The sequence below is a fragment of the Schistocerca cancellata genome, chromosome 1 (assembly GCF_023864275.1).
Source record: "Schistocerca cancellata isolate TAMUIC-IGC-003103 chromosome 1, iqSchCanc2.1, whole genome shotgun sequence".
Lineage (NCBI taxonomy): Eukaryota > Metazoa > Arthropoda > Insecta > Orthoptera > Acrididae > Schistocerca > Schistocerca cancellata.
Genome location: NC_064626.1, coordinates 1,095,327,862 through 1,095,354,800, shown reverse-complemented (window position 1 = coordinate 1,095,354,800; position 26,939 = coordinate 1,095,327,862). Strand labels below are relative to the sequence as shown.

Below are 26,939 nucleotides of genomic sequence, written 5' to 3'. Positions count from 1 at the left end.
TGCACTTGAGTTTTGCCGAGAACTCGGCGAATTCAAAAAGTTAGTAACCGAAATTAATGAAGAATCAAGTGCTGTCCAACTCTTATATCTGTGCAAGCGTGACTTGCAAGAAGCTTTTCCTAATATTAGTGCAGCTTGAAGGATATACTACTCATTACCGACGACATGTGCAAGCTGTGAGAGAAGCTTCAGCAAACTGAAAATAATTAAGAGCAATCTGCGTTCAAAAAGAAGTCAGTAAAGTCTACCTGGACTCGCGATCATAGGCACTGAAAATAAAATTGCCTATGAGACGACCTTTAACCAGGTAATGGCTTCTTTCGCAGAAACTAAAGCATGCCGTATAAAGCTGTAACAAGATTGCAGAGTAAAAAATGCTGGGACTTGAGGACTGAAGAAATGTGTACTGTCCTGCTTGTTTCTTGCCTTTACTGGTTTTGTGTTTCCTACTCTTGGGTCCATTGCTTTTCCTTGTGTACGTTAATGACCTCTCGTCTGTTAAACTGCCAGACGCTAAGTGTGATTTGTTTGCAGATGACACAAACATTGCAGTAAGTAGGAAGTCAAGTGCAATCTTAGAAATAACTGCTAATCAAATTTTCACTGGCATTAATAAACGGTTTAAAGCTAATTCACTGTCACTGCCATTAAATTTTTAAAATACCCACTGTATGCAGTTCAGCACCTGTAAGAGATTTCATTCCAGTATGTGTATAACATATGAAGACATGCAGATCGAAGAGGTTGACAGCCTATAACTCGATAATAAATTCCGTTGGAAAGGGCATACCAAAGAATCGCTGAAGCGCCTAAACAAGTCTGTATTTGCAGTGAGAATGATGTCAGATGTAAGAGATAAAAATTAAAAAAACTTGCATACTTTGCTTACTTTCATTCTATTATGTCACACGAGATCATATTCTGGGGTAACTCATCAAATCGATAAAAAGTTTTTAGCGTGAAAAAGCGTGTTATAAGAATCACTTGTGGTGTAAATTCAAGAACAGTATGTAGAAACCTGTTCAAGGAACTGTGTATTCTAACCACTGCTTCTCGGTGAATTTAATCCTTAATGAAATTTGTTGCAAGTAATATATCTCTGTTTCCAACCAATAGCTCAATTCATAGTATCAATACTAGCAATAAGAACATTCTACATAAAGACCTAAAATCACTTACCTTGGTCCAAAAGTGACCAAGAACACACATTTTCAATAAATTACCAGCAACCATTAAAAACTTGGTTTCAAATAAAGCACGGTTTAAAAAGAGTTTGAAAGACTTTTTGAAAGGCAACTCCTACTCTATAGATGAATATCTTAAGAGGAACTGTTAGACCAGCTTAAATAAAAATGTCTGTTAGATTTCAGTTTTGACAGCACTTGGTCACAACAATCAAGATTAGGTATACTGTTTATGATAAAATTATTAAAAGTGCATAACAATCTTTAATTCTGACAGCGTATTAATTCTGAATACATTAGCAGTTCCAGTTTACTGTAATGCAGTCACCTATTTTGACAACCTCCTAACAAATGACCAGGGTAATAAGTACTATATTCAAATGTTTTATGTTTTTTACCCACGAGAATCACCTCAATTTCTGTTCTGTGGAACTAAAACTGAATCTAACCTAATCAGATCTAATCTAATCTATGTTTAATTTTATGTCGCTCAAGTTATTCGCTAACAGGCAATAAAGAGTGCAAATTTTCTGAAGAGTTTTTATTCTCCCAGTCACAAATAATCCCATCCAGTATTAATTGTGAGTTTTTCATTTAAGTGGGGTAGGATGGCAAACCGACCGACTGGGAGCAGTAGGGACACCACAGGAGATTCTAATTTCCACTGTCCTGAATATAGGTTGGATGGCTGTTATTACAAAATATACGTGTCGGAATTCCACAGGGCGAAATACAGTGACGTGCGATAGAAGAATGCTGTGTGAAGAGGCGTCGCACTGCACCCTGGCACACTTAAGACCAAATAACATGTCTTACATTTCCTCGAACATATATGTTTTATATATCAAACTCTTCAGAAAGTTTGCGCTACAAAATGAACATATTTTGGAAAAACCGATTTTCTTTTTCTAATTTTTGAAGCTTGAAGGGGGAGGGAGGCGGAGGCGCCACTATCATATTTTTGCTCCGGTTCGGAAATATCGTAAATTCGGTGGTCTTCCCCTTGCACGCATTATATTGTGTTTGAGGTATTGTGTGTCGATACAACAGGCGTTGATTGTTACGGAACATCAGCAGTTCACAAACATGGGTCTAATGTACATTGCTCACTCCAGGCCTTGTATCGAATTACATCAAGTTCTTGGCTTACGATCCTGTACCATATGCACTATGTCCGCAGGTCGTGGTCTAGTGGCTAACGTTGCTACTCTGTATCACGAGGTCCCGGGTTCAATTCCCAGCCGTGTCGGGGATTTTCACCGACCGGGGCTGGGTGTTTGTGTCGTCTTCATCATTTCATCATCATTCGGGAAAGGGGCGAAACTGGACATGAAAAGACTGGCAGTTTGTAGGGGCGCTGATAACCACGCAGTTGAGTGCCCCACAAACCAAATATCTTTAGCAAACGCATAATCTTCACCCTGAAAGTTTGCGACGTCCTGTAGATGTCGCAAGTAAATATGAAGCGAAGCAATTGTACACCAACCCACCACGATAAATGAATGTGGAATATATTACTTACGAGAAACATCATCTTCCTGGATACATGCCTCCAATAGGGCAAAAAAGATACGTGGTGTTCATGATACGCTAATTTCTTTCATGTATACGTATAGCATATATTAGGACGGGAATAGATCATAACTTAGTTTTTTGTATATATATGTACGAAGATTGAGTTAAAGGTACATACATATATCCAGTCCATTCATATTAACGGTCATCTTGATGGCATTTATGGCTACAGTTCGTTTTCTGCAACTAATAACGGTTTATTTACAGCGTAAAACTTTTAACGGAGCGACACTTTGACCTGTAGTTTAGCGCAAGTGCAGGGTTTAGATTTCGTTCCGTAGAAAGAGTTAGACAGACCGAAACATGAAAAACAAAATGTGTTGAGATAAGCGTGCATGTTTTTGTTGGAACTCTCTGTAAATGTGATGACCATGTTTGTAACTTTTATGTACTCTCATTTAATATTAACATATTGTTTTGCAGTAGATTGAAGGGACATCCACAGATGATGTAACACTACTGAAACAAGTACGGTAACGCTCGTTTCACAATTCCCGCAAACGTGACGTCATTTTGACGTCACACAGAATATCGAATGTCCTCGCAATGTCGATGACCACATGTTTCCCTATCGACTTTCGTTAGCATTCGGGCCTGTCACAACATTACATGCTCGCGTACCGAAGATTTACAAAAGCACTTCACTCTCGGAATGATTTATTATAATTATTGGTATAATAACATGTCAGGTAATGATTTATCGACGGTTAATGCCTTCATATAAAAGTGCTGTCTTAGAAGTGAGTTATTATCGTCAATAATTTACAATGAAACACACTCGCTTTGAAATTTGCAGTATGCAGTTTCAATGTAACGGAGCACTGAAAATTTGTCACAAAGACATCACCATTATCATTAAACGACACTTAATAACGCTTCAACGGTACAAGCCCACGAGATTGAATATGATAGCCAAGATGAGTTTAAGAGCTAGCGTAGTGAATAGCGTCGTGGTGTCTGGCGTCGAAACTTGTTGGCTCGCATCCCGTTACATGCAGTTCTTTTTTTTCCCCTTCATGTTGGCGTTGTTAACGCGCACTTCCTCATGAATGTAATACAAGTATGTTCTGCAATATTCCATGTTATTTACATTCGGTAAAAAGAAGGATGAAATAAATATTTAGTGATTTCCGAATATGTGGTTAGGCAGGATCCTAAGAGGACAGTTTAAATTGCTGCGATTGAAACGACCGAGCGATCTAAGGCGCTGCAGTCATAGACTGTGCGGCTGATCCCGGCGGAGGTTCGAGTCCCCCCTCAGGCATCGGTGTGTGTGTTTGTCCTTAGGATAATTTAGGTTAAGTAGTGTATAAGCTTAGGGACTGATGACCTTAGCAGTTAAGTCCCATAAGATTTCACACACATTTTTTGATTGAAACGAGCAACAGTAAAATTCATGTTGTTTCTTCTCACAAATATTTGGCTCTATATTTTCGAATATATGCTGCTTTTCGAGTGTGTCATTGGACAGGGTCCTAAGAGGACAGTTTAAATCGCTGTGAGTGAAACGAGCAGCATTACCATTCATATTCTTCCTTGTCACAAATATTTCGCTGTTTATTTACGAATTCGTGGTGTTTTCCGAGGGTGTGGTTAGGCAGAAACCTAAAAGTACAGCTTTAGTTGCTGCTACTGAAACGAGCAGCAATAAAATTCATATTCTGCCTTTTCACTAATATTTTGCTCTTTATTTCCGATTTCGTGACGATTTCAGAGAGTGTGGTTAGGCTGGAACCTAAGGGTACAGCTTTAAATGCTGCGACTAAGACGAGCTGCAATAAAATTTGTTTCCTTTTTCTTCTCACAAATATTTCTCTCTTTATTTCCAAAATTATAGCGACTACCGAGTGTGTGGTTAGGCAGGAAGCTAAGAGGACAGCTTCAATTGCTGCGAGTGAATCGAGGAGTAGCAATATTCATAGTCTCCCTCGTCGGCCGCGGTGGTGTAGCGGTTCTAGGCGCTCAGTCCGGAACCACGCGACTGCAACGGTCGCAGGTTCGAACTTTGCTTCGGGCATGGATGTGTGTGATGTCCTTAGGTTAGTTAGGTTTAAGTAGTTCTAGGGGACCGATGACCACAGATGTTAAGTCCCATAGTGCCGGTAGCCGTCAATATTGCGCGTGCGTCAAAATGACGTCAAGTTTTCTGGAATTGTAGGGAAACGAGCTTTACCCAAACAAGTATGGGTAAAGAGAAGAAAGAAAACAAGAAGTAGTATTTTATGTTATTTTGTGAGACAATGACATTATTAAAATTCGATCGCTGTTATGCTTCGCAGAACGTTGACAGCGTACTACAGCGACCAGACAGTTTGGTTTTGGTTTGCTTTATTGGGAAAGCGCCGTTATCAAATGGTTCAAATGGCTCTGAGCTCTCCGGGACTTAACTTCTGAGGTCATCAGTCCCCTAGAACTTAGAACTACTTAAACCTAACCAACCTAAGGACATCACACACATCCATGCCCGAGGCAGGATTCGAACCTGCGACCGTAGCGGTCGCGCGGTTGCAGACTGAAGCGCCTAGAACCGCACGGCCACAACGGCCAGCACCGTTGTCGGTTTCGAATTTATATATTAATCGTCAGACGGCTTGTAGGTTTTTTCATCAACGACATGGACGTTGTTATAAGTTGAGGTGCCCTAGGATAATAAAATTGACAGTTTCATAACTGCGTCAATGATTGTTGCTTCACGAACTATCGCATAAGAAAGCAACTTATGTGGAATGCCCGCCCGGAACTTTTGTTACCAAAGTGTTTTTCAAACGAATAGTTCTCATGTTGTTCTTCATGTTGTCATATACACTTATAGTGGTTCAGGGCAACAATGTAAGTCAGCTAGACGTGTCACACGGCATCAGATTTAGTCGTTCGAGCAAGACGATGAAAATAAAATGTTGCAGGCGGACACTTTACGTAAATTGCATCCTAAAATGAGTTGGTTACGCAGCCCGCATCATCAAAGTTATTAAAACGAGAATTTCTGTTTATTCTATGGCAACCCTACTGTAATCGAATATCCATCTTTTTTATAAAGCCGTCTGACGATGAAGTTGTCAATTCGAAATGTTGGACGGTGCTTTTTCGGCCGAAAACCAAAGCTAAACTGTAGCTAGTTACTGCCGTATTCTATCAGCAAGTTGTGCTTCGCTCAAGGCGAAATCGTGACACTATATTTATTGCTGCGATACATCTTCTGAGAAGATACAGTATATTTGTAAATCAATTGTGTTTAGAATGATAATAAGATATGTCACACTTGCTCCATGGAACACGACAACTGGTTAATTGGTTAAAGACTTGTTTGTAATATAAACGTGGAAGAGAAGGAGTGAAAAGTATTGAAGTTTCTCTTAATGAGAAATGAGAAGGAGCGCTCTGTACGTACTTTAAATAAATTTTTATGGTCAAAATCGCGTTCAAAACTGTTTTTTATTGGCCGGTGACAGGTAAGACTGTCGCCTTCAGATCTTTAAAAATTTTTTTGGTTGTACGTGATGTTCCGATATGCGTTCATTAGTCGCGTCATGTTAACATTTTAGTGTCGAGTATATTGTGCATTTCACAAAGCTATGTCAAAAATGAAATTACATACAGGTTTGGCATATGTAAAAATATGCACAGTTGAGATGGACCTTACACATGTAACATTACTATGATGCTTGTCAGTTGTTGTAATCCACAGTGTACAGGGAAAGTCCACACTTTTGCCAATGTTAACGATTTTGACAGGTAAGACTATCGGCTTCAGGCTTTTCAAAAAATTTTGGTTGTACGTCATGTTCCGATATGTGTTCATTAGTCGTATCGTGTTAACATTTTAGTGGAGAGTATACTGTGCATTTCACTCAGCTATGTCAAAAATGAAATTACATACACGCTTGTCATATGTAAAAACATGCACAGTTAAGATGGACCTTGCAGAACTTCGCATGTCTATATATGTTGCACAACTTTGACGTTTGTCAGTTGTTGGAATCCACATTGTACAGCAAAAGTCCACACTTTTGCCAATGTTAACGATTACATGACGAGTGAAGCACATCTTGGGACCTTTTCACTCGAAATACATGGTGCAAAAACCTGTTTCTAGTTTTATTTTTTATAAATCTGTGTGGAATGTGCAGTGTACGTTGCACTAAAAGGTTAACATGGCATGAGTAATGAACGCACAATGGCACATGACGTACAACGAAAATAATTTTTAAACATCTGAAGTCAATAAAGACGTTTTGAACGCTTTCCTGGCTGTAAGAAAATTTGTTTAAAGTGCAAAGTAAGTAAAGCCTGAGATCAGATTTCGCGGCGGAACTCACGGTGGTCGGCAGAGCTGTGTGACGCAGCCAGGCGGTGCGGATTCCGGCTCTCCAGCTCCAGCGCGGCCCGCGGCGGCAGCGGCACTGGAGGCAGGGCTCGGCGCTGGGCCGGCGGTGGCGGCGCCGCGGCGCACAGCTGGAACTCCAGAGCGGCCAGCCACGGTCACGGCCGGCTGCTTGCTTCCCCGCCACGCCGCGCCGCCCGCCGCCGTCACCAGCTTGGCCTCGGCAGCCAGCCAGCGGTCATGTGGGTGTGAATTGCGCTTGCGTGAATGTGTGTGTGTGTGTGTGTGTGTGTATGTGTGTGTGTTGTCTAATTCAGAAGAAGGCCTTCTGGCTGAAAGCTTACTTGTTCAGCAGTCCTTTTGTTGCGCCTGTCGGCGACTTAACATCTCCACTATATGGTGAGCAGCAATATATCCTTTTCATAATAGTGTCACTCACTCGCGAAGTGTTTACTCTGAGCTACTCGTAGGGTCACATTCCATGCTCAGAATAAGTTCCGGACAAGGTATACGAGGGCGCAAACAGCGCCAAATGTTGAGCGATCACTGTGAAGGACAAGGAGATGCCGTGTACTCTTCTGAGACAGCGTTATCAGTACCTGGCAGATTTTGGACAGGGGCCTCATTGTGGGTCTCCTTTTGCAACTGGTAGAGTCGTGCGATATCCAAACTTTTGGGGCATTCGTATGTCTCACTGACCCAGTTTTGGACTGCAGATGAACATTAGGACAGGAATATTCGTCGCCAGGGTTCCGATCGACCACATATGACCACCAAAGGAGAGGATCGCTGTATTGTCCACAACTTCACATTGTAATGTTGATGCATTAAGTTGTTCTGAAAGCGGTGCTGATATTCAAGACAATAAAAGCGGGTTAAAAGCTGAGAGCTATCTGGGGAAGTTAACCTTGCATTACTGAGCAACTGTTTCACCAGGTATCCAGTCTAGCTTACGAAATTCCAAACTAGACTAACGCTAATTATAATCTTTTAATAGTCATCTTATGACAACCGGTGATTATATATATATATATATATATATATATATATATATATATATTATATATTATATATATATATATATATCCCCCATGAACCATGGACCTTGCCGTTGGTGGGGAGGCTTGCGTGCCTCAGCGATACAGATGGCCGTACCGTAGGTGCAACCACAACGGAGGGGTATCTGTTGAGAGGCCAGACAAACATGTGGTTCCTGAAGAGGGGCAGCAGCCTTTTCAGTAGTTGCAGGGGCAACAGTCTGGATGATTGACTGATCTGGCTTTGTAAAATTAACCAAAACGGCCTTGCTGTGCTGGTACTGCGAACGGCTGAAAGCAAGGGGAAACTACAGCCGTAATTTTTCCCGAGGACATGCAGCTCTACTGTATGATTAAATGATGATGGCGTCCTCTTGGGTAAAATATTCCGGAGGTAAAATAGTCCCCCATTCGGATCTCCGGGCGGGGACTACTCAAGAGGACGTCGTTATCAGGAGAAAGAAAACTGGCGTTCTACGGATCGGAGCGTGGAATGTCAGATCCCTTAATCGGACAGGTAGGTTAGAAAATTTAAAAAGGGAAATGGATAGGTTAAAGTTAGATATAGTGGGAATTAGTGAAGTTCGGTGGCAGGAGGAACAAGACTTTTGGTCAGGTGATTACAGGGTTATAAATACAAAATCAAATAGGGGTAATGCAGGAGTAGGTTTAATAATGAATAAAAAAAATAGGAGTGCGGGTTAGCTACTACAAACAGCATAGTGAACGCATTATTGTGGCCAAGATAGACACAAAGCCCATGCCTACTACAGTAGTACAAGTTTATATGCCAACTACCTCTGCAGATGATGAAGAAATAGATGAAATGTATGACGAGATAAAAGAAATTATTCAGGTAGTGAAGGGAGACGAAAATTTAATAGTCATGGGTGACTGGAATTCGTCAGTAGGAAAAGGGAGAGAAGGAAACATAGTAGGTGAATATGGATTGGGGGGAAGGAATGAAAGAGGAAGCCGCCTTGTAGAATTTTGCACAGAGCATAACTTAATCATAGCCAACACTTGGTTCAAGAATCATAAAAGAAGGTTGTATACATGGATGAACCCTGGAGATACTAAAAGGTATCAGATAGATTATATAATGGTAAGACAGAGATTTAGGAACCAGGTTTTAAATTGTAAGACATTTCCTGGGGCAGATGTGGATTCTGACCACAATCTATTGGTTATGAACTGCAGATTGAAACTGAAGAAACTGCAAAAAGGTGGGAATTTAAGGAGATGGGACCTGGATAAACTGACTATACCAGAGGTTGTAGAGAGTTTCAGGGAGACCATAAGGGAACAATTGACAGGAATGGGGGAAAGAAATACAGTAGAAGAAGAATGGCTAGCTCTGAGGGATGAAGTAGTGAAGGCAGCAGAGCATCAAGTAGATAAAAAGACGAGGGCTAATAGAAATCCTTGGGTAACAGAAGAAATATTGAATTTAATTGATGAAAGGAGAAAATATAAAAATGCAGTAAATGAAGCAGGCAAAAAGGAATACAAACGTCTCAAAAATGATATCGACAGGAAGTGCAAATGGCTAAGCAGGGATGGCTAGAGGACAAATGTAAGGATGTAGAGGCTTGTCTCACTAGGGGTAAGATAGATACTGCCTACAGGAAAATTAAAGAGACCTTTGGAGAGAAGAGAACCACTTGTATGAATATCAAGAGCTCAGATGGCAACCCAGTTCTAAGCAAAGAAGGGAAGGCAGAAAGGTGGAAGGAGTATATAGAGGGTTTATACAAGGGCGATGTACTTGAGGACAATATTATGGAAATGGAAGAGGATGTAGATGAAGACGAAATGGGAGATAAGATACTGCGTGAAGAGTTTGACAGAGCACTGAAAGACCTGAGTCGAAACAAGGCCCCGGAAGTAGACAACATTCTATTTGAACTACTGATGGCCTCGGGAGAGCCAGTCATGACAAAACTCTACCATCTGGTGAGCACGATGTATGAGACAGGCGAAATACCCTCAGACTTCAAGAAGAATATAATAATTCCAATCCCAAAGAAAGCAGGTGTTGACAGATGTGAAAATTACCGAACTATCAGTTTAATAAGTCACAGCTGCAAAATACTAACGCGAATTCTTTACAGACGAATGGAAAAACTGGTAGAAGCCGACCTCGGGGAAGATCAGTTTGGATTCCGTAGAAATGTTGGAACACGTGAGGCAATACTGACCTTACGACTTATCTTAGAAGAAAGATTAAGAAAAGGCAAAGCTACGTTTCTAGCATTTGTAGACTTAGAGAAAGCTTTTGACAATGTTAACTGGAATACTCTCTTTCAAATTCTGAAGGTGGCAGGGGTAAAATACAGGGAGCGAAAGGCTATTTACAGTTTGTACAGAAACCAGATGGCAGTTATAAGAGTCGAGGGGCATGAAAGGGAAGCAGTGGTTGGGAAAGGAGTAAGACAGGGTTGTAGCCTATCCCCGATGTTATTCAATCTGTATATTGAGCAAGCAGTAAAGGAAACAAAAGAAAAATTCGGAGTAGGTATTAAAATTCATGGAGAAGAAGTAAAAACTTTGAGGTTCGCCGGTGACATTGTAATTCTGTCAGAGACAGCAAAGGACTTGGAAGAGCAGTTGAACGGAATGGACAGTGTCTTGAAAGGAGGATATAAGATGAACATCAACAAAAGCAAAACGAGGATAATGGAATGTAGTCAAATTAAGTCGGGTGATGCTGAGGGAATTAGATTAGGAAATGAGACACTTAAAGTAGTAAAGGTGTTTTGCTATTTAGGGAGTAAAATAACCGATGATGGTCGAAGTAGAGAGGATATAAAATGTAGACTGGCAATGGCAAGGAAAGCGTTTCTCAAGAAGAGGAATTTGTTAACATCGAGTATAGATTTAAGTGTCAGGAAGTCGTTTCTGAAAGTATTTGTATGGAGTGTAGCCATGTATGGAAGTGAAACATGGACGATAACTAGTTTGGACAAGAAGAGAATAGAAGCTTTCGAAATGTGGTGCTACAGAAGAATGCTGAAGATAAGGTGGGTAGATCACGTAACTAATGAGGAGGTACTGAATAGGATTGGGGAGAAGAGAAGTTTGTGGCACAACTTGTCTAGAAGAAGGGATCGGTTGGTAGGACATGTTTTGAGGCATCGAGGGATCACAAATTTAGCATTGGAGGGCAGTGTGGAGGGTAAAAATCGTTGAGGGAGACCAAGAGATGAATACACTAAGCAGATTCAGAAGGATGTAGGTTGCAGTAGATACTGGGAGATGAAGAAGCTTGCACAGGATAGAGTAGCATGGAGAGCTGCATCAAACCAGTCTCAGGACTGAAGACCACAACAATATATATATATATATATATATATATATATATATATATATATATATATATATATAAAGAAATAAATCAGTTTATATGTGGACATTTATTTTAACATTGATCATTGTTCCGTTAAAATTTCAGCATGTTAAACTTGATTCATAACTAAACTGGTGCCTTATTTAGGATTGTGAAAATGTGAATTTGTAATCTTACGAAACACATCAAATATGGAGCCAAGATTGGGAGACTGCATACAACACTGCATTCATAAAATAACACACGAAGAACGTTGAAACATATGCAAGAGGAAATTAACCACAACCAACCGATTCAATTTTCACCCAAAGAAGTTACATTCGTAGCGCAATCCTGTCCGTCATGAAATTACCACACACTGGTATACTAAATTCACACTAACTGTCTGTGAAATCTTCGCGAAAAGAATAGCTGAGGGCTACTTTGATGATTACACCACATGCTTCACGTGGTCAACTTGGTTTACACAAAGATTGTAACTCCACAATAATTTTGATAATTAAAATAAATTACATCGAAATGCAATGTACAAAAGAAAAACCTGGAACTGGTTACTATCGTCTTACTATTATCCTGATGGGTCAAGCAATTTTATAAGCACGTGGTACTGGTCTCACAAAGTACACACCACGTGGGTTGAACATAAAGAAAAGTTGCTATATTGAAAAATATTGTCAAGACGAGACGTTATAATCTCACGCACATTCGCATTTAAGATTGATGATCTTAGTTAGAGTTACGAATTATCAACATGTGGTTCCACTTTATTAACAAAGCAGTGACAAAGCAACTACTGGAAGATATTCTGAACTTTACACTCGAATTACACTGTGTTGCAATTTAAGATAACATTAGATATTTTAGATCTAAACCTGAAATAAAGGTGATTAAATTTTCAGTTAGGCTGAACTTAAGAAATCCATTGTCCAGCAGACTTAGCAGAGACGTGCTTAGCCGGAGATCTTACCACTTCAGACGCTCGCCGCGGACAGACTGCCGTGGGCCCCTACCGAGGGTGTTTCACAGATACAAACGGAAGTGACCAGAGAGGCAGCATCCTATACCAACATGACAAGGGACGGACAGGACCATACCAAGAATAGAAACATCTTTGCTCTCTAGCAGACAGGCTTGTCTGCTACCATCAAGCATGCAACTAGAAATACATTTGCCCATTCATCCTTTCACACAGAACGGAAGGGGGATGACAGTATCTTATCATATACAGTATTTAAAAGAAAGCGGATGTAGGTTCCGTGACCTGTGCTCTAGCAGATAGGCTTGTCTGCTACCATCAAGCATGCAACTAGAAATACATTTGCCCATTCATCCATTCACACAGAACGGAAGGGGGATGACAGTATCTTATCATATACAGTATATAAAAGAAAGCGGATGTAGGTTCCGTGACATGAATTACATATAAACTGTGTTTTAAAGTGTAGTAGTGCGACAGATCGTTCTTGTTTATGTGTAAAAGTAACACATTCCACTGCTCAGTCTCCTCCTAGATAGTCAGAAACACCACAGTAAATTTAGAAGTGGAATGTATGCCGTAAATGACAACAGTTTTAAGAAATTAACATGAAAGGAATGCAACAGAGACCTTTCAACATCTGTGCCTGCCATCCGAGAACAAGTAATGGAATCGCTGCAATAATCTGTGCCATCCTGCACCTTTGGTCATAGACTAGCACCAGCTGGACTATGGAATTACCATCCCATGTGTAGGCTGCCATTAACACCAAACACCACTGGCTCCCCTTGCCATGACCGGGAAGTATGGACTGTTATGAATGGCGTGACATTGTATTCAGTGATGAACTGAGGCTCTGCACTACTACAGATGACCATTTGCAGCGAGTGTAGCGGTAGCCTGTCTAGAGGCCCTGTACTTCCAATGTTTCGGAGGTGTACAGAAGTGTTATTCCTGGAGTACTTGTGAGTGGCGAGCCATTGGGTGTGGTTCAAATGGCTCTGAGCACTATGGGACTTAACATCTGAGGTCATCAGTCCCCTAGAACTTAAAACTACTTAAACCTAACTAACCTAAGGACATCACACACATCCATGCCCGAGGCAAGATTAGAACCTGCGACCGTAGCGGTTGCGCGGTTCCAGACTGAAGCGCCTAGAACCGTTCGGCCAGCCATTGAGTATGCCTGTGACATCGGGTCATGGCTGTTAGTGACCGAGGGAACTCTGAGCACTACAGTACAGCCTGCGTCCTCATCTGTTACCTTTCATGTGATAGTGCCGTGGTGCCATTTTTCAACAGCTCGTCCACACATCGCACATGTATCTATGAACTCTCTGCGATATGTAGAGGTACTCCTGTGGCCAACAGGAGCCCCAACTTTGCCCACGATAGAACACGTACGGGACCATCTTGGACATCAGCTCCGTCCTAGTGCCAGTTTTATTTGTTTGTTTTGTTTTGTTTTAGGGCGCAAAAATAACGGGGGTCTTACGCGCCCATGTCAGAACCGTACAACACGAAGACAAAAAAGGGAAGGGAGGGTTAAAAGCGACTACACGTTATGCCCAATCGACGGAAGAAAAGACAGTTAAAAACAGGTACTTCGAGAAAGGTCCATAAAATACGCCGAAGAGAAATAAAGATTAAATGTCCTTCTCCATATTGCTACGACGGATAAAAAATAAAACGCGGTCGATAGCCCGCGCGTCGTTCGCTAAAATGGCCGATAACTCAGACGGTAAACATAAATTGGAACGTAAGTGATTAAAAAAGAGGGCATTCCCTCAGGAAACGGTGAACTGTCAAAGGTTGAGGACACTGAGCGTCAAGTGGTGAGGGTGCATCACTTAACAAATGGCGATGGCTAAAAAGACAGTGCCCAATATGCAACCTAGCTAAAATGATCTCCTCACGGCGAGAGGGCAGAGAGGAGGCAGTCCAACCCGCTGGGAGAGGTTTAATTTGCCAGAGCCTGTTCCCACGAAGGGAGGACTAGTGGTGAGGCCAAAGTAACGTCACCTGCTGACAGACGGCAAGACAGAGGTCATCGGAGGGAATGGAAGAACTAGCAGGCCGAGGTACCAGGACTGCAGCGTTGGCAGAAGCATCAGCAGCCTCGTTTCCTGTCAGACTGACGTGAACAGGAACCCGCAGAAACATCACAGTGGCTCCATCAAGAGTGAGCAAGTGACAGCTTTCCTGGGCCTGTTACACTGAGGGATAGCCTGTTGAAAGGTCTCTGTTGGATTCCTTTCATGTTTAATTTCTTAAATCTGTTGCCATTTATGGAATAAATTCCTCTTCTAAATGTACTGTGGCGTTTCTGACTATCTGGGAGGAGACTGAGCAGTGGAACGTGTTACTTTTACACATAAACAAGAACGATCTGTCACACTACTACACTTTAAAGCACTGTTTATATGTAATTCTTATATGTAATTCATGTCACACAGTCTCATACGGGACCTACATCCGCTTTCTTTTATATACTGTATATGATAAGATACTGTCATCCCCCTTCCCTTTTGTGTGAGAGGATGAATGAGCATATGTATTTCTAGTTCCATGCTTGAGGGTAGCAGACAAGGCTGTCTGCTGGAGAACATTAGGACCAACGTCGGAACAGGTAGCTACGCTTCCTAAAAGCAAAGAGGTTTCTATCCTTAGTATGGTCCTGTCCATCCGTTGTCATGTTGGTATAGGAAGCTGCCCCTCTGGCCACTTCCGTTGGTCTTTGTGAGCCACCCTCAGGAAGCACGCTCGGCAGTAGGGCAGTTGCAGTGTGGCCGTGGCGAGCGTCTGAAGTGGTAAGATCTCCGGCTAAGCGCGTGTCTGTTAAGTCCGTAGGACAATGGATTTCTTAAGTTCAGCCTAACTGAAAATTTAATCACCTTGACTTCAGGTTTAGCTCTAAAATATCTAATGCTATCTTAAAGTGCAGCGGAGTGTAATTCTCGTGTTAAATTCAGATTATTTTGCGGTAGTTGCTTTGTTACTACTTTGTGAGTAAAGTGGAACCACGTGTTGATCAGTAACTCTAACTAAGTTCATCAATCTTAAATGCGAATGTTTGTGTGATTATAACGTCTCGTCTTGACAATATTTTGCAATATAGCAACTTTTCTTTATGTTCAACCCACGTGGAGTGTACTTTGCGAGACCAGTACCACGTGCTTACATAACTGTTTGACCCATCAGATTAATAGTAAGACGTTAGTAACCAGTTCAAGGTTTTTCTTTGGTCAATTGCTTTTCGATCTAATTTATTTTAATTATCAAAATTATTGTGGAGTTATACGCTTTGTGTAAACCAAGTTGACCACGTGAAGCATGTGGTGTAATCATCAAAGTAGCCCTCAGCTATGCTTTTTGCGAAGACTTCACAAAGAGTTAATATGAATTTAGTATACCAGTGTGTGGTAATTACATGACGGACAGGATTGTGGTATGAACGTAATTTCTTTGGGTAAAAAACTGAATCAGTTGGTTGTGGTTAATTTCTTCTTGCTTATGTTTCAATGTTCTTCGTGTGTTATTTTATGAATGCAGTGTTGTATCCAGTCTCCCAATCTTGGCTCCATATTTTATGTGTTCCGTAAGATTACAATCTCACTTTTTTCAATCGTAAATAAGGCACCAGCTCAGTTATAACTCACGTATAATATGCTGAAATTTCAATGAACAATCTTAAAATAAATTTCCAAATATAAACTGATTTCTTTCTTTTTATTTAAATTCTCCTTTATATATATATATATTACCGGTTTTGTATGACTATTAAAAGATTATCATTAATGTTAGTCTGCTTGGTAAACCTAGACTAAATATCTGATGAAACAGTTGCCCAGTACTCCACGGTTAACGTCCCCAGACAGATCACGGCTTTTAACCAGCTTTTATTGTCTATTAGCACCGATCTCAGCATACCAAATTAGAGTTACAATATTACACTGTATCTCCGGATGTACTGCGTGGTCTGGTACAGGGAGAAGAGCTGTGCTGTAAATACTGAGCAGTGTTCCGTCGGTGCCAATACTAAGGCTATCAAGGACCAGCTGAGCCATGACGGAAGCAGCTTATCAATTCTTCCGTGCCGTGCGTAGTAGTATGTGTCTATGGCGCCATATTTCCCTCTTTTATCGATTCTCTTTGTGAAGCAACATCGCTGACGGTGCATTGAGGAGGAGGCGGCGGCGGCGGCGGCGGCGGCGGCGGAACGCGAAGGGAGCCGTTACGATTGCAAGCGACGGCGGCAGACCAGGGCGACCAGCGGCCGGGACTTCCAGTTGCAGCTATATCTCCCGGGTGCTTGTTTCGGTCGTGGCCTTAGCGTTTCTCGCCTGCTGCAGTTTTTGGGCAGACAGTGTCCTGTTGTATGAATTCCAGTCGTCTTGACGTCCGTTAGTTTGTGATTCAGGCGATTCAACACTGTGTGCATCTGGATGTTTAACGGTGCCCTGACATTATTCAACTTGTCTTCCCCTTTTGCACTTTTCATGCACGGTGGTCGTACTCTGAGAGCTCCTGGCTCTGCCTGGTTTTGGTGTCTTCCTGAAGGGCTGAATTTAATATGATTATTGATGGAGTCCTTTTTTATTTATTGGTATTTTTTATTAATTGTATATTTGTGCCTTTCAGTGCCTCTCTAATGGTGGTTTTCTGCGTTATTTATCGCTTGTGCAATTTGGTCGCTGAAGTGTAGTTACAGTCGCTAAAGTCAGTTATTTAAATATTATTATTTATCCTTTTATTGTATTAGTGATTACTTTGAGGGTTGCCCTATTTTATTTAAATGTTGCTGGCCACTCCTTTTTAATAAGTGTGTAACTGAAGTTTAGTCCTCCGGTATTATTTAAACAATTTTGTGGTGTAACTGGGTCAGAGTTTTCTTATGGATGGCTATGTGAAATTCTGAATGAACGGAAATGGTTAATTATCTGCATGAACATCTGAGTCTAAAGTCAAGTAAATTTAGTACTTGTATTTTCTGCTGCTGGTTATTTTAGCACTTTCCCTTTTATTTTTTTATGTATGAGGAAACATATTTAAACTTTGTATGTCTAATATGCGTACAAATTGTGATATAGATTTCCTTGCTTATACTGGACTCGCGTTCGGGAGGACGACGGTTCAATCTCGCATCCGGCCATCCTGATTTAGGTTTTCCGTGATTTCCCTAAATCACTCCAGGCAAATGCCGGGATGGTTCCTTTGAAAGGGCACGGCCGACTTCCTTCCCTAATCCGATGAGACCGATGACCTCGCTGTTTGGTCTCTTCCCCCAAACAATCCAATCCAAATCCTTGCTTAAAGTGTTGCGTAAGCAGGTACAGTCGTGAGAATCTGATTAATTCCACTTATTTAGTGCCTTCTGGTAGCCATTATGGCTGAAAATAATTGGAGGTGTGAATTAAACAACGCCTTCTGTCACAACAACTTCTTCGTGTTTTATTAACTATACGATGCATTTCGGACCCTTTGGGTCCATCGTCAGGTTTAATTTATCTTAATACATGTTTTATTTCACCTCATTCAGGAGAAGAAATAAAGCATGTATTAAGATAAATTACACCTCATGGTTGATCCACAGGGTACGAAATGTATCGTGTGGTTAATAAAACACGAAAAAGTTGTGATTGAAGGCGTTGTTTAATTCACACCTCCAATGCACCCGTTCCCTCATACCATCTCGCTTATTGGAGTTTTAGATTTAAGTAACTGTATTGTATGAGCTTTCTCTCAATCATTAGGGATTCATAGTTTATTTGAACGTGTTTCGTGCGACTGGCTTTAGCCTGAGCTGCCAGTGTACTGCTTTCACCTTGTATCCTCTGGAGCTACTTTAGTGTTAATTATTTTAAAAAATTAAAAAAGAGGGCGGGGGCGACATTCTGCTTTAACAGTATATTCGCTTCTTTTCTTGGTATAAGGAACTGATAATCTTACTGTGGAATAACTTGTTGCCTTTTATGAAATTACTGATTGTATTGTTAAATGTAGCAGGTTCTGCGATTAGCTATCTAGCTTGGTCAAGTGCAGGCTGAATGTGGAAATAGGCCCCGAGGCCTTATTTTTACGATTTTCTTAACATGAAACGCTACTGTTCTTTATTGTGTTTATATCTCTGTTACACATCTTGACATAGTTGCCCCTTTGTTGTTGTTCGTTAAGAGGGAGTCTGATCATTACTGTGTCTAACATTATTTGTTGTTATTCGAATAAATGTAATCAAACGACAAATGATATTACTACTCTGGGTCGCCCCCTCACGCTTCCTTATCCTTCCATCCTGTGTAAAGGTGTAATCAGCAGTTACAACAGCTGTGGGTCTGCTTGCCTCACAGACGATCCACCGGCCTTACAACCCATCCCCAACCAAACCAGTGTACGCATTCTGGTCATAAAGGGTGCAACGTCATACTCGTACCGCCAAGCTGTTTCTTCTACCTTCACATATGCTCTCAACCCATGAAGATTCGTTTCGTGTTCTCCTCCCCTTCTGGGTACTTCATTTTTTTTTGTCAAACTGAGTAAACTATCGCCATATCATCCACACATATATCACCCTTGTTCGACTCATGTTTACCTGTGGTATCAATGTAGCATGGACTTCCACTCCTCCCTCCTCCCATTTTTTATTGCTCTCTTCAAGAACTCCACATCACATTCCATAATCGACAACTTTCTCACACTCGTATTCAGTGCAAGCTAATTAAGCTCTCACATTTTCTCAAGCACATATAACACCTTTGTCTCTCCTGCATCTTCTGTAAACGTGAGTCCCAACACCCAGTAGTCTCCCCCATCCTTGAAAACCTGACTTGCTGCTGCGCCACTATCAATACGTCCCATCTTCCCTTCATCTCCAAACTCTCCACGTCCTTTCCCGGCATAATTTTAATCACTTCAACCCTTCCTCCTCCAGCCCATGAAATCATCCCCGAAATCTACCCTTCCTTCCAACTATAAACTGCCTATTAATTTTATCCCACTTCAGATGAAGGCTACAACCCATTCTTTCCTTGCCTGTCTCGTACACCACTCAACTAATAACACCCATATTCCACCTATCAGTTCTTTTCCACATATACATCAAAAATCATACCTAATATGTCCCGTATTACAATCACTAACCACATATTAGTGACATCCGTCATATTATGCTCACAGTAAACATCACCTATTTTACCTTCCAGATTTTTGTACTAAGACTGTAAAATTATGGTTCATGGTGTGGGTTCCTGTAGTCCAGTCCTAGTTCGTGAACCATGGGCAACGTATGAGTGGCCAAGTAAGTGGTCCTGACAGTCGGGATACCAGTTAGAAAAGGCATATGACCGGGTTCCTAGGAGGAAGTTATTGTCTGTTCTACAAGATTATGGAATAGGAGGCAAACTTTTGCAAGCAATTAAAGTTCTTTACATGGATAGTCAGGCAGCAGTTAGAGTTGACGGTAAGTTGAGTTCATGGTTCAGAGTAGTTTCAGGAGTAAGACAAGGCTGCAACCTGTCTCCACTGTTGTTTATATTATTTATGGATCATATGTTGAAAACAATAGACTGGCTGGGTGAGATTAAGATATGTGAACACAAAATAAGCAGTCTTGCATATGCGGATGACTTAGTAGTGATGGCAGATTCGATTGAAAGTTTGCAAAGTAATATTTCAGAGCTAGATCAGAAATGTAAGGACTATGGTATGAAGATTAGCATCTCCAAAACGAAAGTAATGTCAGTGGGAAAGAAATATAAACGGATTGAGTGCCAAATAGGAGGAACAAAGTTAGAACAGGTGGACGGTTTCAAGTACTTAGGATGCATATTCTCACAGGATGGCAACATAGTGAAAGAACTGGAAGCGAGGTGTAGCAAAGCTAATGCAGTGAGCGCTCAGCTACGATCTACTCTCTTCTGCAAGAAGGAAGTCAGTACCAAGACTAAGTTATCTGTGCACCGTTCAATCTTTCGACCAACTTTGTTGTATGGGAGCGAAAGCTGGGTGGATTCAGGTTACCTTATCAACAAGGTTGAGATTACGGATATGAAGGTAACTAGGATGATTGCAGGTACTAGTAGATGGGAACAATGGCAGGAGGGTGTCCACAATGAGGAAATCAAAGAAAAACTGGGAATGAACTCTATAGATGTAGCAGTCAGGGCAAACAGGCTTAGATGGTGGGGTCATGTTACACGCATGGGAGAGGTAAGGTTACCCAAGAGACTCATGGATTCAGCAGTAGAGGGTAGGAGGAGTCGGGGCAGACCGAGGAGAAGGTACCTGGATTCGGTTAAGAATGATTTTGAAGTAATAGGTTTAACATCAGAAGAGGCACCATTGTTAGCACTGAATAGGGGATCATGGAGGAATTGTATAAGGGGGGCTATGCTCCAGACTGAACGCTGAAAGGCATAATCAGTCTTAAATGATGATGATGATGATGATGACTGTAAAATTATATAATTTTATGGCTGAAGAGAGGCAATTTGGCCGCTGCCAGCCTGCCCTCAGTGTAAGGGATGTGAATAACCAGTAAAAAAAGTCATCTCTACCTCTTCAGTCATCAATAAAAACATCTTTTCTGATGAAGACTCGCCAGTCGATACGCAGCAACGGAAGTCAGACCGCTTTCAGAGTAAAGAGACTTCGACTGTCAAAATTTTATCAGTAAACTGTCGAAGTATTCGCAACAAGGTTCCCGAGTTAACTGTCCTCCAGGAAAGCTCTCACTCTCATATTATTCTTGGGACTAAAAGCTAGCTGAAACCCGAAGCTGAGATATTCAGCGAGTCGCGGAACGTGTATGGGAAAGACAGATAAGAGGCCACAGGAGGTGAAGTGTTCACTGCAGTTGACAAAAATATTGTCTCTATTGAGGTCGAAGTAGAGTGCGACATTGAAGTTAACTGGTCGGGTATAAAAGGTTTAGGTGAAACCAAGTTAATTCTTGGATGTTTTTACCGGCCACAGTTCTAGAGTCGTTCAAAGAAAGCCTACGATCACTAGCGCGTAATGCTAGTTGGAGGCGACTTTAACCTACCAAGTGTAGACTGGGATGTCTATGGATTCATTGCGGGGGGTTTAGACCGACAGTCGAGCGAAATACTTTTGAACACGTTTACCGAAAACTGACTTGAGCAGTTAGCTCGGCAGTCCACACGCATTGGAAATATTTTAAACCTTGTAACTGGGCTTGTAGAGTATTTATGTAAATGTGGATGTAGCTCTTTCGTCCTGACGACGTTGTTATCGCCCTTTACGTCTCATCTTCAGCGAGTCGCCCCCAACGCTCTGTACATTGCGGCTTTTCCACCTTCAGCGCGACTCACCTTCTGTTACCTTCGCCGTCAATACTCGCCACACCAGCCGACGTTCTCGCCTTTACTACTCCTCGCAATGATTATAAGTGGGTTTCTCTACAAATATCACATCAGCAATAGTCTACTTCACCTTTATTTCACTTCTACAACCACTCATAATTTAATCCCTACTCTTTATACCTATCCGTTCTTCCAACCTTCCAGACCCATCCTGCTGCTTTCTCACGACTGCACAACTACAAAACTCACCATCCTTTTTTGTTTCAGCTCTTGTAAAACAAGAGTCCACTCCAGCTATGTATCAGCAGCAGCTGGATCACATCCATCACCATCATTATCATTTTCCTCGGCCATATCTACACCAGCCTCATCAACTCTCCTCACTACTACCAGCCTCTGCCCTGTCATTCAAAATGAAAATGCTCTGGACCCAGTGAAACTGCTTGCAGCAGGACGAGTACTGCGAACATTCCCAGGGCCAGCGCCAACTGCAACTGGAGAACCTATAACATTATAAATTTATTCAACAACACTGCCTATGAAAACTCATCTGACCATGGCCATAGAAAGTCTGAAAGCTCACAACTCTAGCATCGTCTATCCTCCACTGACCCTCAAATACGGCAGTACATTAAAACTACCAAAAATAACATAAAATATTCCTCACAATTGACAATGTACCAACTACCTACACAAAGAAGATACAATGCTGTGCTGACAAAATCGAGTACGTGGATTATTGGTCTATAGCAGACAAGCCAACCCTATTACCAATTGAGACATTCCTTCTATCCTACCCAGACCCCAGATCCATGTAGCAAATCTCCTTTCGCTTGAAATTAGAAAGCATATCCTGAATCGCCAGATATCCCAAATTATCTCTTATATGGAATTCTGATACAGACCTCGAAACCAGGATTAGATTGCCATGTACTCTCCTCTGGCTTAGGTCCACATGTCTCTTTCAGACGTTTTAGAAATATGCACCCCAGACAGCTCCAACTGGCATGACACCTTCCTGCTTAAACTGTTGTCATTGAAGTGTACCACTAACGAAAAAAAAGAATGCGAAATGAATATTATCCCAACCTTTATCTCATTTAATGTTCGACACCCACACCAATTCACTAAGTCGTAATGTATCATCATCATCATCATCATCTCTCTCTCTCTCTCTCTCTCTCTATCTCTATCTCTCTCTGCACTGCTGGCCATTACAGCTACAACACCAGGCACGGATGGCAAATAATGAAATTTTACTTATTCTACGTATACAGGATAGTAGGAGGAATTAATTATTACATTTATTAGTGACTTAGGGGTCTCAAAGGGAGATAAAAATCTAGTAATCAGGGGGATTGGAATCCGATTGTAGGGGAAAGAGTAGATGAAAAGGTTATGGGAGAATATGGGCTTGGTACTAGGAATGAGAGAGGACTAATTGAGTTCTGCAATAAATTTCAGCTAGTAATAGCGGTCATTCTATTCAAGAATGACAAGAGGAGGAGGTGTACGTGGAAAAGGCCGGGAGGTACTGGAAGATTTCAATTAGATTACACCATGGTCAGACATTTATTCCAGAATCATATACTGGATTGTAAGGCGTATCCAGGAGTAGATGTAGACTAACATAACGATTTAGCAGAGATTAAGCATAGGCGGAAGTTTAAGAGAGTCAGGAAGAATCAATGCGCAAAAAAGTGGGATACGGAGGTACTAAGGAATGAAGAGGTACTTTTGAAGTTCTCTGTGGCTTTAGGTACTGCTGTAATGAATAACTCAGTAGGCAGTTCAGTAGAAGAGGAATGGAAAACTCTAAAACTGGCAATCACAGAAGTCAGAAAGAAAAACATAGGTACAAGGAAGGTAACTGCGAAGAAACCATGGATAACAGAAGAAACACTTCAGTTGATAGATGAAATAAAGAAGTACAAAAGTGTTCAGGGATATTCAGAAATACAGAAACACAGGTTACTTAGGAATTAAATAAACAGGAAGTGCAGGGAAGCTAAGGCGAAATGGCTGCATGAAAAATGTGAAGAAACCGAAAAAGAAATGATTGTCCGAAGAACTGACTCAGCATATAGAAAAGACAAAACAACCTTCGGCGAAATTAACAGCAGGGGTGGTAACATTAAGAATGGAATAGAAATTCCACTGTTAAATGCAGAGGAGAGAGCGGATAGGTACAAAAAGTACATGGAAATTTTGGAAATATGTGGTAAGTTGCTATGCGACCAACCTGCTGATGTCATTGGTCCCTAAGCTTGCACATTCCTTAATCAAACTTAAACTATCTTACGCTAAGGACAAAACCACACCCATGCCAGAGGGAGGACTCGAAACTCCGACGGGGGGAGTCGCGCGAGCCATGGCAAGGCGCCCTACACCGCACGGCTACCCCGCACGGCAAAGTACATCGAAGGTCTCTATGAAAGGGTAGATTTGTCTAACGACGTGATAGAAGAAGAAACAGAAATCAGTATAGAAGAGATAGCGGATCCAGTATCAGAATCAGAATTTAAAAGAGCTTTGGAAGATTTAAGATCGAATCAGACAGAAGGGATAGATAAAATACCATCAGAATTTCTAAAATCATTGGAGGAAGTGGCAACAGAACGGCTGTTCACGTTTGTGTGTAGAATGTATGAGTCTGGCCATATACCATTTGACTTTAGGAAAAACGTCAACCACACCATTCCGAAGATTGCGAGAGCCGACAAGCGCTAGAATTATCGTGCAATTAGCTTAACAGCTCATGCATCCAAGCATCTGACAAGAATTGTGTACAGAAGAATGGAAAAGAAAGCAGAGTATGTGTTAGATGACGATCAGTTTGGGTTTAGGACAAGTAAAGGCACCAGAGAGGCAATTCTGAAATAGCTGTTGATAAACGAAGCAAGACTAAACAAAAATCAAGACATGTTCAAAGGTTTGCCAACCTGGAAAAAGTGTTCGACAATATTAAATGGTGTAAGATGTTCGAAATTCTGACAAAAATAGGGGTAAACTACAGGGAAAGACGGGTAATACACAATATGTACAAGAGCCAAGAGGGAACAATAAGACTGTAAGACCAAGGACGAAATTCTCGAATTAAAAGGGGTCGAACACATGAATGTAGTCTTTCGCTCCTACTGTTCAGTCTATAAATCGAAGAAGCAATGACGGAAATAATAGGAAGATTGAAGAATGAAATTAAAATTCATGGTGAGAGGATGTCAATGATAAAATTCGCTGATGCTATTGCTATCCTCTGTGAAAGTGAAGAAGAATTACAGGATCTGCTATATGCGATGAACAGCCTAATGAGTACAATATATGAACTGAGAGTAAATCAAAGGAAGACGAAAGTAATGAGAAGTGGCAGAAATTAGAACAGCCAGAAACTTAACATCAGCATTGATCATGAAGCGGATGAAATTTAGGAATTCTGTTACCTAGGTAGCAAAATAATCCGTGACGGACAGAGCAAAGAGGGCATCAAAAGCAGACTAGCACTGGCAAAAAGGGTTTTCCTAGCGAAGAGAAGTCTACTAGTATCAAACATAGACCTTAATTTGAGGAAAAAATTTCTGAGAATGTACATCTGTATGGTAGTGAAATGTGGACTGTGGGAGGACCGGAACAGAAGAGTGTCGAAGCATTTGAGATGTCGTGCTACAGAAGAATATTTAAAATTAGATTGATAAGGTAAGGAATTAGAAGGTTCTCCGCAGAATCGGTGAGGGAAGGAACATATAAAAAATAGTGCCAAGAAGAAGGGACAAGACATCATGAAACAACTTACTTTGTTCTAGAGGAAATTGTGCAGACTAAAAGCTGTAGAGGAAGGCTGAGATTGAAATATATCCAGCAAATAATTGAGGACGTTGGTTGCAAGTGCATCTCTCAGCTGGAGAGGTCGGCGCAGGAGCCCAGGAGAGGAATTCGTGGCGGTCCGCATCAAATCAAGCAGAGGAACGATCACCCCCAAAAAGAGGAGGGTGGTCTACAGAGTTAGAAATTTAGGACATAGATCTGCCACCTCTCTCAACAGCACTGTTTTCAGCCCGGCTAGGAATCGAGTCGAACTGATCTTGGGTGACAGATACGGGTACGTAATCCCATGCTGCTTCAACTCTGTGCCAGTGTTCACTAAACCTAGTGGCTAGCGAGTAGTGGCGTGCCAGTCTCTTAGCAACTTATGACTAGAGGCTTTCAATGAGTGAGAAATCTGGAGAACATGTTGGCCAGGGCAACAGTTGAAATTTCACTGTAACGAGGTAGGTCAGGGTAGTAAGGGCAACATGTAGCCTTGCGTTATTTTGTTGACAGATAATGACACAGAGACCTCGAAGATAGGGCACAGCCACCGGTCTCAGTAAATCAGAAATGTAAAGGCTATTGGTCAAAAGATTGACTATGTGGACCACAGGTGATTTCGTTGTGTACGCAATAGCACACCACGTCAGACGCTGAGGCCGTTTGTATGTCGATAAGGAAAGCAACTTGGCAACCGCTGAAATTCAGGGCCACTTTGCTCTCCTTGGAACCTCCAAACACTGACTCATTCGTCGTCATGCTGTACGAAGAAGCGGGATTTGTCTAAAAAGACAACGTAGTGCCACTCTGTGTCCAGAGTTGTCGTTGTTCTCACTATTGTCGGAACATTTCTCTTCTGACGTGTCAAGCGAATGTGCAACAATTGTCGCCACGCTAGTAGCCCATGGTGCTCGAGACACAGTCGCACTGTCCGTGTGGATTCTACTTGTCTTGCTGAAAACGAAGGTCCCTGACTCAAGGAATGTGACGTAACTGTACGATCCTGCACGACATTGTCACTCTTAATGTCTTTCAATAGCTGCATATCGTCATGAGAGAATTTACAGCATAACACGACAGACTGCAACGCCAAGATTTGTCGCAGCTGCAATCAGGTACTCAATAACTTACCTATTCGCATATGTAGTATCGCTTTTTTCTTAGATACTTCATCTGCAGAGCTTCAGATTAACAATCACATTTCTTTGTTTTTTTCTTTTTCTTCTGTAAGAAGAATTTATCATTTAATAACCAAGTCTTTCTCTGCAACATACTCAATTATTTGGTCAACGCTGACCCAAAAATAAGTTAGAATAGTTCCATTTCCCTATTTTCGACCAAGATTTTTGCGAGGTTTCCCTTGGTTATCAGGC

General features: G+C 41.5%; 1 protein-coding gene across 1 annotated transcript in view; it reads right to left on the bottom strand.

Annotated features, from left to right (window-relative positions):
• The window catches only part of LOC126130117 (uncharacterized), a 377,494-nt gene extending 350,787 nt beyond the window's left edge, over window positions 1–26,707 (bottom strand). Inside the window, exons 1-2 of the mRNA XM_049915163.1 lie at window positions 26,698–26,707; window positions 7,076–7,299 (exon numbers count right to left, since the gene is read on the bottom strand). Of these exons, the coding sequence (XP_049771120.1) occupies window positions 7,076–7,299; window positions 26,698–26,707 (234 nt within the window). The remainder of the gene's footprint in view (window positions 1–7,075; window positions 7,300–26,697) is intronic.
• Between the last annotated feature and the right edge of the window lie 232 nt (window positions 26,708–26,939).